We start from the raw sequence: 11,166 nt of genomic DNA on the forward strand, positions 1-11,166 counted from the left end.
TTTATTTTATTTAAGGGTCCAAAAAAGAGATAAAAGGAAAGGAAATTTAGCCTGTTCCAAGAAAATCACTAGAGATTAAGCTGGACAGGAATCTAAAGAAGGAAGTTGCTAATGGAGAGAAGGCAGAAGTGACCTGAATACTACAGTGAAATCAAAGAATGATAGTAGAGGGAATAGCTCAAAAAACAAAATGGAAGGAATATGGTCAATGAATAAGATGCAAGTAATAGTGTTTGAAGATGGAGCTGTTTACAGTGATGACAATAGTCAGGATATAACTAAAGGAGTAGGCAGCTACGACAGAATAGAAATCATTGGAGACTGGATCAAGAAACCAAGAGATCAAAATATCGAATGGACTGCCCATGTAAACATTAAAAGAAGATCACAGGCTAGCTATCCAGAGATAGGAAGATCAAAGGCTAGCTATTCAGAGGAAAGTAGGATAGTAGTTAATATGGTTGATAGGACAAATAATAAAAGAGGGTTGTATAGATGAATAGCCTCAAAAGAATGAGACTTTGCAACGGAGCAGGCAGTTAAATTCTGAAGCCACAATGACAGGAACACCAACTCTGTCTCCAATATGTGTTTGTGATGTCAGAAAGCTTCATCCAGGTTTATTCCTGTGTTGTGCTTGGAAAATGACATTGTTCTCATTATGTCAATGGCTATCACTTTATGGTAAGACCTGGAGAAGACCACCAATTAGGAAGATGAAGTAGTAGGAATAAGGCTTTTCTCCCAAGTACTTAACATATTTATAAACAGAAAGAACCAGGACAAAAGAGATTGAAAATTTAAGAAAGGAATTGATAGGTCAGATTGAGAGACACTTGTTTTTCCATGCCTAGAGGCAGGTTGGATACAGATATTTGCAGATAAAAGCTCTGGAAGTTCAAAGAGCACAGACTTTAAAGTAAGACAGGTCTATGTTCCTAGCCCTTTCTAGCAATTACTAATTATGTGACATGGAAAAAGAGGAAGCAAAGATAAATCACAATGGAAGTTTATTGTAAGGATACACACAAATGTTGAAGAGGAAGAATTCTCCTCCCAGTAGCACAATATCCCAGGCTCCTATTATTCTCTGGGAGTTGAGAAGTTCACAAGCTGTTTTACTTATTTCTCAAGGAAAGAATTTTATTAGGTAGACATAAAGCCACTCAGTAGGGAAATCCCTGGTCAGCAACTTTTATCTTAACAAGCTTTTCTGTTCATGATTTGTTCGAGAGATAGCAGCTATGGGATAAAACACTGATTGGAGCCACTTTTCTCAATAGGTAACTGGGTAAAAGATAGGCTTCTGGTGCATTCTGGATTCTTGCTTCCTCATCTGGTAAGGGGAGGATAATGATTCTTACTTGTAGTATTGTTGTAAAGATTAACTAAGAAAAAGCATGACATCTACAAATATCAGAAACTATATGAAGTTGATGCTCAATAGTTACTATTTTGAAAAGCAGCTTGGTGTACTAGCAAGAACACAGACTTCGGCATCAGACCTGCATTTTTTTTTTTTTTCCTTTTTGTCTTTTTTCGTGTCCGGCAACGGACCGCAACCCCCAGTGTCGTGCCCGTACCGGGACCGGCAATGGGATCGCAACCCTCGGTGCTGCGCCCGCCCCTCGCTCAGCCAGTGAGCGGGAACCGGTCTGTATGTGGGATACGAACCCTCGGCGGGAGCGCCGCCGCACTCCCAAGCGGCGCACTGTAGCAGTGTGCCACCTGGCCGGCCCCCAGACCTGCATTTTAATAGGAGGTCAGTTACTTGAGAATTTCAACTTTCTGGTCTGTAGGTGAGAGAGAACAGCTGCATTGTGGGTGGTTGTAAGGAGTTTTTATTATTGTGGGAGCAATGTCTAGGTGCTTCAATTCCTTTGTAAAAAAAACGGTCGCCTAATGAGGGATAGTTGAAGGTGGGATGTAGTATTAAGGAAAGCAGTGAAGGTATAAAATAAATGCCATGGTGATTAGGAGAGGAAATGGACCAGGAACACAAAGGGCAGACAGCATGTTGGTATTGAGGACTTGGCTGAGGTTGGAGACATAGATTATTTAGTGGCATTCGGGACACAACTGTTTTTCTCTAGCAGTTTGAATGAAGAAATAGAAAAAACATACAGAATGATATAAAAAGATGGCCAAGGGTGGCCAGAAAACAGGGTGATGAAGCAATGTGGCATTTAGACTGCTAAGTATAGAAGTAAATTCCACAAGGGGGGAGGAGCAATAATGAGAAAAGAATGGAGAGGCTGGGATTAAAAATCACAGAATAGGTACAGTGGGAACAATGTAGGGTAGAGGGTGGAAGCTGGAATTAGGAAATCATAGATGAGAAGTAAAACATTAAGGTAACATTAAAGAGGTCCCAAAGATTTTGTTTTCTGCTTTTTTTCATACCCACCACCATCTACTTCTCCTTTGGCTTTCTCTTCAAGTTTGGCTGTATTGCAGAATATAGTCCCCAAGTTTCCCCCTTCCTGATTGCCCCTGAAGACAAGCACACAGACCTTCTTTGTTTAAAGGTTTTACTGCTCATCCTGGGAAAACAGGAAATACTAAAAAAAAATAACCTGGGAAAACGGCTTAAGTTTCAGAACACTCCAGAATTCTTACAGGTTTCACCTCTGTTCTGTGGCCACTGACTTCCTAGGAAGTACTTTAAAGCCCTGTGGTTTTTTAATCTGTTGTTCTTAGATATCTCCTCCTTTCCCTAGATCCAGAACACTTCTTTCTTGTAAGACATAATCCACGAAAAATAATTATGAACCAACGGCTCACAGGTGAGCCATTCAAGTCAGACAGACTTAAGGTCAGCCAGACAGAACTCCCATTTTCTCTATCATCTGGACAGAAACTAACTTCCTGTTGCTATTACCAACCTTAAAATTGTACCCACAGACCCTGTTTTAACCAGATACCTGAGAAGGCAATTTCTCAGCTGCCAGGGCTGAAGCCAGTAGATATTCACTAAATGACAGAACAAAGGATGGTGACAATAAAATGGGTTCCCTGCCCAGAGTATAAACCAGGAGTAAAAAGCGGGTTTATTGGCTCCAGGAAAAGGAGCAACAGTACCCAGCTTTCGGGCTGCCCCTCATTCTCTCTGTACAGGCTTCACGAAGCCTAACGCCCAATGGGTCCTTCAAACTGAGGGTCCATCCAGTGCCTTCTCTCCTGGGATTGGGGATGGCTAGCTGCCTGATGGTGAGACTCCGGGCTGTTCAGCAGCAACACCTGGCACAGCCGAGGCAGCCTCATAGTCTGCGATGCGGCGGTGTACCAGGGCAGGCATGAGCTGCACATAAGCGGCCATGAGGCGGTGGTTGGAATGGATCAGCTTCCCAGCACAGCTGTGCAGACAGGCCTCCTGGAAGGAAGACAGGATTTAAGTAGATGCCAAAGGTGTCTTGTCAGGCCTGCCTCCTTTCTTCCCTATCCCCAGTCTGGGGCTGAGGGTCATGGAGAGGCCAGAGCCAGAGGGAGGGGCAGTGGGGTAGGAGGGAAACAATCTACCATTAACTCTGAGGATCGAGAGTAACCTCAGTTCCCCACCTCCTCAGAGTCCAGAGCTCGTTGGTGCAGGCTGGGCACACAGCGCTGGAAGCAGAGTTCTGTCATCCTATTATAGACCAACAGGAAGTCCCGCAACTAGAAGAAAAAGGGAGCAAGAACTTAGCGATAAGGACCGTGCACCACAGCCCAATGTTCCCAGCCCTCGGATCCCTAACTCTTTGCTGTTACCGCAATATGGACAGAGACGCGAGCTGAACGCCTGGCCCTGAAGGGACGTAGCTCTCACTCACGTTTCTCAGTTGCTGCTGTTGCTGCTGCTGCTGCGAATCCATCACACCGCGGGCGCAGCCCTACGTCGCTTCCGTTACAGCTCGACACCGCCCCGGAAGTAATCTCTCGCCGCTCCCCCAAGGACTGAGGGGTTGGCTTGAGGATCGCCCGGCCCCCGGCTGTAACGTCACCTCCGCCCTTATAATCTGCGACGTGGCCGGCTTCTTCTGCCCGAAGAGGACGTCACTTCCGCCGAGTCCCTGACCTGCTGCTAGGATAGCGACGGGAACTGGAGCCTGAGGTCCCCGCGCGGCCCGGGCCTGGCGCCCTGAGGGGAAGAGCTGCCCGGCCCGAGGTGAGAGGCACATACTTGGGCGAGGGCAAGTTGAACGCACGAACCTGTCCTGAGGGCAGGATGCCCCTGAGTCCTGGGGAAGGATGAGGACACACCTGATGCCCAGGTGTATGGGGGGAGGGGATTGGGGGCGGGAACTCACGCACCTGGGAGACATAACTGACTTTGGAAGGGATCATCTATGTCCTGGGAAAGAGAGGCTTTTACCAGAGACCGGGAACATACACCAACTGATCCAACTAAGGCCTGGTGGGGAGGGCCCGAGGAAGAGGAGGTACATGAGAAGGAGGAGGGAGACCACGTAAAGGAAGGGGGAAGAAACACTAAAGGAGTGTGAAAGACCAAGCAATGGAGAATATACCTGAAAGGGGGGGTGAACACCAGAACCCTGGAAAGGGCTTAGACTCCTGGTGGGAGTAAACACCTGTATGGGGATAAGTTCCGAGAGAGCACAGACTTTATCTCTCTTGTTCACTGTTGGATTTCCCTTGCCCCAAATAGTGCCTGACACATAGTAGGCACTCACTAAATGTCTGTTGAATGAATGAATGCATGAATAATCAACGGAGCCCTGGTGAGGTTGGGGGATAGTGAGAAGACACCTGAGGCTTGGGTGTACATGTTTAAAAATGTGCACTTTGTAGAGGAGAAATACGTATACCTGAGGAAAGGAGTGGTGGCCGAACCCTAGAACATTCAAGCTCTGGAACAACCTTTAAAATCTCAGAAATGGCAGGGGAGGCACTCTTCTAGAGTGCTGGCCAATATCCAGAACTATTTGTGTTGGGCTTTGCAGGGTGCTGGGGTGGAGATTGTGACTCCAGTCCCTTCCATAGCCATGACGGACGGGATCCTAGGGAAGGCAGCCACAATGGAGATCCCCATCCATGGGAACGGTGAAGCTGGTCAACTTCCTGAAGATGATGGGTTGGAGCAGGTGCTTCTGTTTGATTGTTCTAATTGCTTCTATTTAGGAATCCCAATTTATAAATCTTGGGCTCTCACCCCTATTAGCCTTTCTTTAATTTATCTCACTGCATTCTTTTTACAAATCTTTATTCTGATTCTGTGCAGACTTCCCTGTGTATTCTCTCTGTGATGCTTCAATCCAAGTTTGTTTCCATCTCCAAAATGCTTCAGCTGTCCCTATGTTCCTGAAGCCCTCCCCTCTTTTCTGGCCTGTAGGACCTCCAGCAGGTGATGGTGTCAGGACCCAACCTCAATGAAACCAGTATTGTGTCTGGTGGCTATGGGGGCTCTGGTGATGGACTCATCCCTACAGGTATGAATGATCAGAGACAGGGAGCTTGAGTGGAGAGGAGGACAGGAATGGTTTTGAGGAGCAAAGGATATGTCTAGGAAAGCTTGAATTATATCTGGATGACTTGGGAACTTCTGCTCATATAAACCCCATGGACTCTCCTCAGTCCAAGGCCCAGGGTTGTCCATCTGCTTCCCACCTGCCATTTAGCCCATGAGATGGCTCATTTGTCCTTTCACTGGCACCACCACCTGAGCCAAGTTAAGACCTCTTCTTTGCAGGAGTTCCTTTGCTCTGGAGCTTGAGGCTGATTTGGAACTTTGTGAGGCTTCTCAGAGTTTTACTTTAGACTCTAAAGCTTAGAGGAACAAACAGCTCTGAATCTCACACTGACTAGGATTCCACATGGAAATGTCAACCAGTTTTCCTCTTAACGCAATCCACTATCCTTGACTCCCACCCCCACTCTTAGCATATTTTCTTCTGTTTCCTCTGCCCTTGTACACCAGCAACTTCTCTCCCTGCTAACCACGTCCCCCTCCCCAAAGGAGACCAGATGTATATTGGAATTTGGTTCTCAGGGCACAAGGTCTGAGTTCCTTCTAGTTAGCAGGAGAATCCAATTGTCTCTAGCTTCTCCTCCTTCAGGAAAGTCATTTTCATGTACTGGGAGGGAGGTATGAGTGGAGCCACAGAGGTGTCTGCTGATATCTGAGAGAGGCTGGTGTCAGAGAACTTGGTCCTTTAGGGTCTGGCCGCCATCCATCTCACAGCACTACTCCTGCTGGCTCTGGAGATGAGGTGGCTCGGGGCATTGCTGGAGAGAAGTTTGACATCGTCAAAAAATGGGGCATCAACACATATAAGGTAGGATTCAAGTACTTCTTCCTTCCCCCAAACTCCGCCTGGGTACCTCCTTTTCCCCAGATCCTAATATCCCATCTATGGCTGAGACTAGGAACTTGGGGGTGCTAGAGTAGGTACCTGTTGCAGGGAGGGCAGGATGCTATGGTCTCTGACCTATTCCCCTACTTCCCAATCAGTGCACAAAGCAGCTGTTGTCAGAGCGATTTGGCCGAGGCTCCCGGACTGTGGACCTGGAGCTAGAGTTGCAGATTGAGTTGCTGCGTGAGACCAAGCGCAAGTATGAGAGTGTCCTGCAGCTTGGCCGGGCACTGACAGCTCACCTCTACAGCCTGCTGCAAACCCAGCATGCACTGGGTGACGCCTTTGCTGACCTCAGCCAGAAGTCCCCAGAACTTCAGGTGCCTCGGCCAGACCAAAGAGGGTGGGGGGACTGGGCCCAGGCCCTCCCAGGCAGTCACTCCTCAGCCTCCCTCCCTCCCTCCTGCAGCCCACAGGGAGAACCCCTCCAGGGTGGGCCCAGCCCTGCCCCCAGCAGCACTCACCTGTGGAGGCAGCCTAAGGGTTTGTACAGAGGTCCAGATGTTGGGGGTGGGGGAGGGGGCACACTAGGTGCCTCACAAGCAACTATTCTCTGCATTGGCAAGAATGCCTTCAGTGCTGGCTTAATAAAGAGCCCCTCCCCTGCCTGATACACTAGCTCTCCCTGTTCCAGTCTTCTAAACTTATCTGAGGACCCCAACTCCGCACATTCCTACCCCAAGAATCCCCAGGGTGGCCCCACCACCTTTCTGGCTAAGAGAGCCTTGCTGGAAGCAGTCTTTGGTTGTTCCAGTTTCAATGTCTCTTTCCTCCCTGGGGAGTAGGGGAACCCAGTCAGGTAGGGACAGATACTCAAGGAATGTCCTTCCCTCTGCCCTCAGGAGGAATTTGGCTACAACGCAGAGACACAGAAGCTGCTGTGCAAGAATGGGGAGACGCTGCTAGGGGCTGTGAACTTCTTTGTTTCTAGCATCAACACATTGGTCACCAAAACCATGGAAGACACACTCATGACTGTCAAACAGTATGAGGCTGCCAGGTGTGGGCACTGGCGGGGCCTGGGTTTGGGCGAGTTGGCTGGCATGTGTGGAAGTTTGGGCATTAGGGGCATAAGAATTCAGGAAGGAAAGGACCGAGGGCAAAGAGGTAGAGACCAGCCTGTATCACCCCCTCCCCAGGCTGGAATATGATGCCTACCGAACAGACTTAGAAGAGCTAAGCCTAGGTCCTCGGGATGCAGGGACACGTGGTCGACTCGAGAGTGCCCAGGCCACTTTCCAGGCCCATCGGGACAAGTATGAGAAGCTGCGGGGAGATGTGGCCATCAAACTCAAGTTTCTGGAAGAAAACAAGGTGCCAACCCCACCCCCTTGACCCTAGCCTGCCTTCCCGTCTGAGACACTAGCGTTCCCCTCAGACCCTCCCCCATTGTTGGGTGGGGAAATGCAGCCTGGCTAGAGAGAGTGGGGTGTTCCCCCAACCCCCTCAACCCCTGGGCCTTTCCAGGTCTACTCTCCACCTCTGGCCCTTTCCTGTTGGTGGATTTGGCTGCTGGTCCCTGGAACATAACTGGGAAAAATTACCCCCTGATCTGGAGTACCAGAACCCTAGGCCCAGCAAATCAAGTCAGGTTTCTTCCATCAGATTGGCCCTTCTCCTTTGACTCCCTGAGTGGAGTTCAGCCCCCATCCCAAAAGCACAATCAGAGCAGAGTCCACGTGCCCGTGGTCCATGCATGGGCTCAGGCTCATAGACCCTCAAGAAGGGTCCAGTCTTAGCTGCCTGAGTCCAGTCTTAGCTGACCCTGCTGGACCCCCAGATCAAGGTGATGCACAAGCAGCTGCTGCTCTTCCACAATGCTGTGTCCGCCTACTTTGCTGGGAACCAGAAACAACTGGAGCAGACCCTGCAGCAGTTCAACATCAAGCTGCGGCCTCCAGGAGCTGAGAAGCCCTCCTGGCTAGAGGAGCAGTGAGCCGCTCCCAGCCCAACTTGGCTATCAAGAAGGACATTGGAAGGGGCAGCCCCAGGGTGGGGGAGATTGGACATGGGACATCCCTTGCCACTTGCCCTTTGGCTTGGGCTCCCTTTCCCTGGCTGGGGCCTGACACCCAGTTCTGCCCACACTGCAGTGGAGGGAAGAGGGCCTGCAGACCCAGAAGCTGCTGCCCTGTCCCTTATCTTCCTGGCCACTGGACTTCATTCCCAGATCTTTTCTTTCCACTCCACAGCCAAAGGCTATGACAAAATCACTCCCTGGCCAATGGCATAACTCCTCAGGCTTATGCCCAGCTTCTGGGGTATGCCCCCTGACCAATGGCAGAGCCTCAAATGGCCCTGTCAGCCAATGGCAGCTCTTGTTGGGCTCCCCTGGGCCAATGATGTTGCCTCCAATACCCTTTGTCTCTCCTCTATGCGTGCCCATTGCAAAGAAGGGGACTGGGACCAAACGGGTGGGGATAATGGGGAACTCCATTTCTGGCCTTGCATCTGAATGGGCTCCCTTCAGCCACTTACCCATCCACCCAGTTTAATTGTGCTTAGAGCCCAGGAAGATCGGGATCTAGCACTAGGAATAAACCTTTCATAAAAGCAGGCCCAGTGAGGTCAATTTCTGGGGGACTCTAGGAGGGTGGGCTGTATGGAGAAATGCTCAGTCTAATCATATACCAAAATCTTGTCAAATCAAAAGAGCTGAGGCCAGACAACTGAAGTCAGGTTTCAGAAACGGTCTGAAGACCCAGTCCTTCCCTGTCGCCAGTTGGAGCCAAAGCTTTATTTGCCCTTTGGGCTAGCACCAAGACAGCTGTGAAACTTAAGAGCACAGGGCCCAGAGGGGGTTGGGTTTGCCGACCTTCATTATGCATTCATTCATACAGCAAATATTTGCTGAGCGCTTTTATTTGCCAGGCAGTGCCTTAGACCCTGGGGAAACATCAGTGAATAAAACAAAGTCCCTGCCCACAGTTCTTACAGCCTAGTGGGGGATAGAGATGAGTAACCAGGCAACTACAATACACTGATAAGTACTAGCATACAGAAGTACAGGGCACTATGGGAGCACAGACTAGGGTAATCTAGCCTAGACTAGGGTGGAAATAGGGATGTTGAAAGCTGAGACTTGAAGAGTGAATGGATAACAGCCAGGCAAAAAGTAGAGGGAAGAGCATCCTAAGCAGAGAGGCCAACATGTATGAAGGCTCTGTGTAGGAATTGGGAGGAATTCACTTTGGAATGAAAAACGAATGGTTAGAAGAAGATTGCAGGCTGTTTAAGGACTTTTGCCCATTGGAGAAAGGGAGCTCTGAAGCCTTTTAAGCAGAATTTTGACAGCATGGGAGAAATTGGGGGTTGAGGAAAGTAGTCTTTATGAAGCTTAAAGTGGTGTCATATAGACCCCAATTCCCTCATTTTGGACAGTCTAGTATCTCCAGCCCAAAACTCCAAGCATGAACCTTGTCTAAGGCTCTTTTACAAGGACTGGAGCACCCTGTGGTGGGTGCTAGAACTCAAGTGGATGAAAGGTAGAGGCAGTTCCCATGGCTCCTGCTGCACGCAGGTATTGAGCCCAAATCTGAACCTTTTGTGAGAAATCACAAGAAAGCTCCCCAACAGTACTTTAGTCAGGGCTCAGTAAAAATCACCTCTTTGCCCCTTGGCCAAGGAGAGCTCCAGAATTTATCAACATTCCCACCTCAGGAGGGCTGGAGGAAGGGGACAGCCCAGTCAGCAGATTCTCATAGCGCTGGGATCCACACATACCTGGCTTTACTGCTCCCAGGCAAGCTTTCTGGGTTTTGGTCAGCCTGCAGTCATCTGACTGGAGCTTAATTAGGGAGGGTCCTCATATAAACCCCCCACTTTATGGGCCTCTGGGGACTTTTCAACAGGAAAGGTGCTGAATCTTCAAATGACTGGAGGCAGGGGCTAAAAACAGGGTTCAAATCATTGTTCCATTTCTTATTAGCTGAGTGATGAGGGCTAATGTCTGGGGAGCCAAAGCCCTGTTTCTTCCATTGTAAAACAGAGCTAATGAAAGAAGCTACCTATTGCGGTTATGAGCATTAAATGAGATAATATATATAAACTGACTAGTTCTGTGTCTGGCACATAATAAGCACTCAAATTTTATTGTCCGCCGGGGCTGCTTCCCATAGTACGATAATTCTTAGAATTGCTCAGTGTCTTTGGTGTGAGAAAGGGAGTCGTGGATGGTCTGAACCATAATTTCCTCTCGAGGGGGCTCCTGAGGCACCTAGAGCTGAATCAAGTATCCCACCTTTCTACCCCGTCAGCTCCTTCTCCCAGAGCTCTCGGTACTGCCCCTCGGCTGCCCGGAGATCCCTGTGGAGGTACAGATGGTCCCTGCGTCCCCCTGCTCAGCGGAGACCAGACTAGCATTTTCCATAGGAGCACCCTAAGCAAGCCAGAGAGGGCGCCTCCGGGAGGCAGCAGGGACGGGCTCCCGGAGTCCGAAATCCCTGCTGCCCCAGCTGCCTTTTCTTGACCGAGCCTCATCCCAGTCCCTGAGACCGATTACAACGCCCTTGCCCGGAGCCTTCGGGATCCAGAGGCAGCTGGCGGAGATCCGGGATCGGAGATCCGGGAACCGGCTTACAGGCTTCCTAACCGCACTGGGAAGGAGGTGCCCGCAGGAGCCGCAGGGGCGCTGAGGGTGCTGTGCGGGTGGGGTAAGGACGGGCGGGGGGCGGGGCCTCCGCAGCGGGGGGCGTGGCGTGGGTGGGTCTCAGCACTGGAGTCACCCCCTCCCCCGGCCAGTCCGCAGCCCCGCCCCGGCCCCTCCCTCCGGCCTGTGCGGCTGGTCCGGCCGAGGCGCCGGCGCGGGGACAGGCGG

General features: G+C 50.1%; 2 protein-coding genes across 3 annotated transcripts; one reads left to right on the top strand and one right to left on the bottom strand.

The window, feature by feature from the left end:
• Positions 1–2,514: 2,514 nt before the first annotated feature.
• On the bottom strand, positions 2,515–3,882 carry TIMM10B (translocase of inner mitochondrial membrane 10 homolog B (yeast)). Its single transcript, XM_008573684.1, has 3 exons — positions 3,810–3,882; positions 3,559–3,654; positions 2,515–3,373 (listed from the first exon to the last, which is right to left on the bottom strand). The coding sequence occupies exons 1-3, from the start codon at positions 3,849–3,851 to the stop codon at positions 3,197–3,199; spliced, it is 315 nt and encodes a 104-aa protein (XP_008571906.1). The 5' UTR covers positions 3,852–3,882; the 3' UTR covers positions 2,515–3,196.
• A 161-nt stretch (positions 3,883–4,043) lies between these two features.
• Positions 4,044–8,907, top strand: ARFIP2 (ADP-ribosylation factor interacting protein 2). 2 transcript variants are annotated; one of them, XM_008573685.1, is made up of 8 exons: positions 4,044–4,144; positions 4,941–5,081; positions 5,330–5,426; positions 6,154–6,272; positions 6,449–6,670; positions 7,193–7,350; positions 7,490–7,664; positions 8,131–8,907. In XM_008573685.1, exons 2-8 carry the CDS (start codon positions 4,983–4,985, stop codon positions 8,284–8,286), a joined length of 1,026 nt encoding a protein of 341 aa, XP_008571907.1. In that variant the 5' UTR covers positions 4,044–4,144; positions 4,941–4,982; the 3' UTR covers positions 8,287–8,907. The 2 variants fall into 2 exon arrangements, with proteins under 2 accessions (XP_008571907.1, XP_008571908.1); XM_008573686.1 differs by lacking the exon at positions 4,044–4,144 and having other exon boundaries at positions 5,004–5,081; positions 5,219–5,426.
• The last annotated feature ends 2,259 nt before the right edge of the window (positions 8,908–11,166 follow it).

This window comes from Galeopterus variegatus, unplaced genomic scaffold (assembly GCF_000696425.1).
Source record: "Galeopterus variegatus unplaced genomic scaffold, G_variegatus-3.0.2 Scaffold956, whole genome shotgun sequence".
NCBI classification, from domain to species: domain Eukaryota; kingdom Metazoa; phylum Chordata; class Mammalia; order Dermoptera; family Cynocephalidae; genus Galeopterus; species Galeopterus variegatus.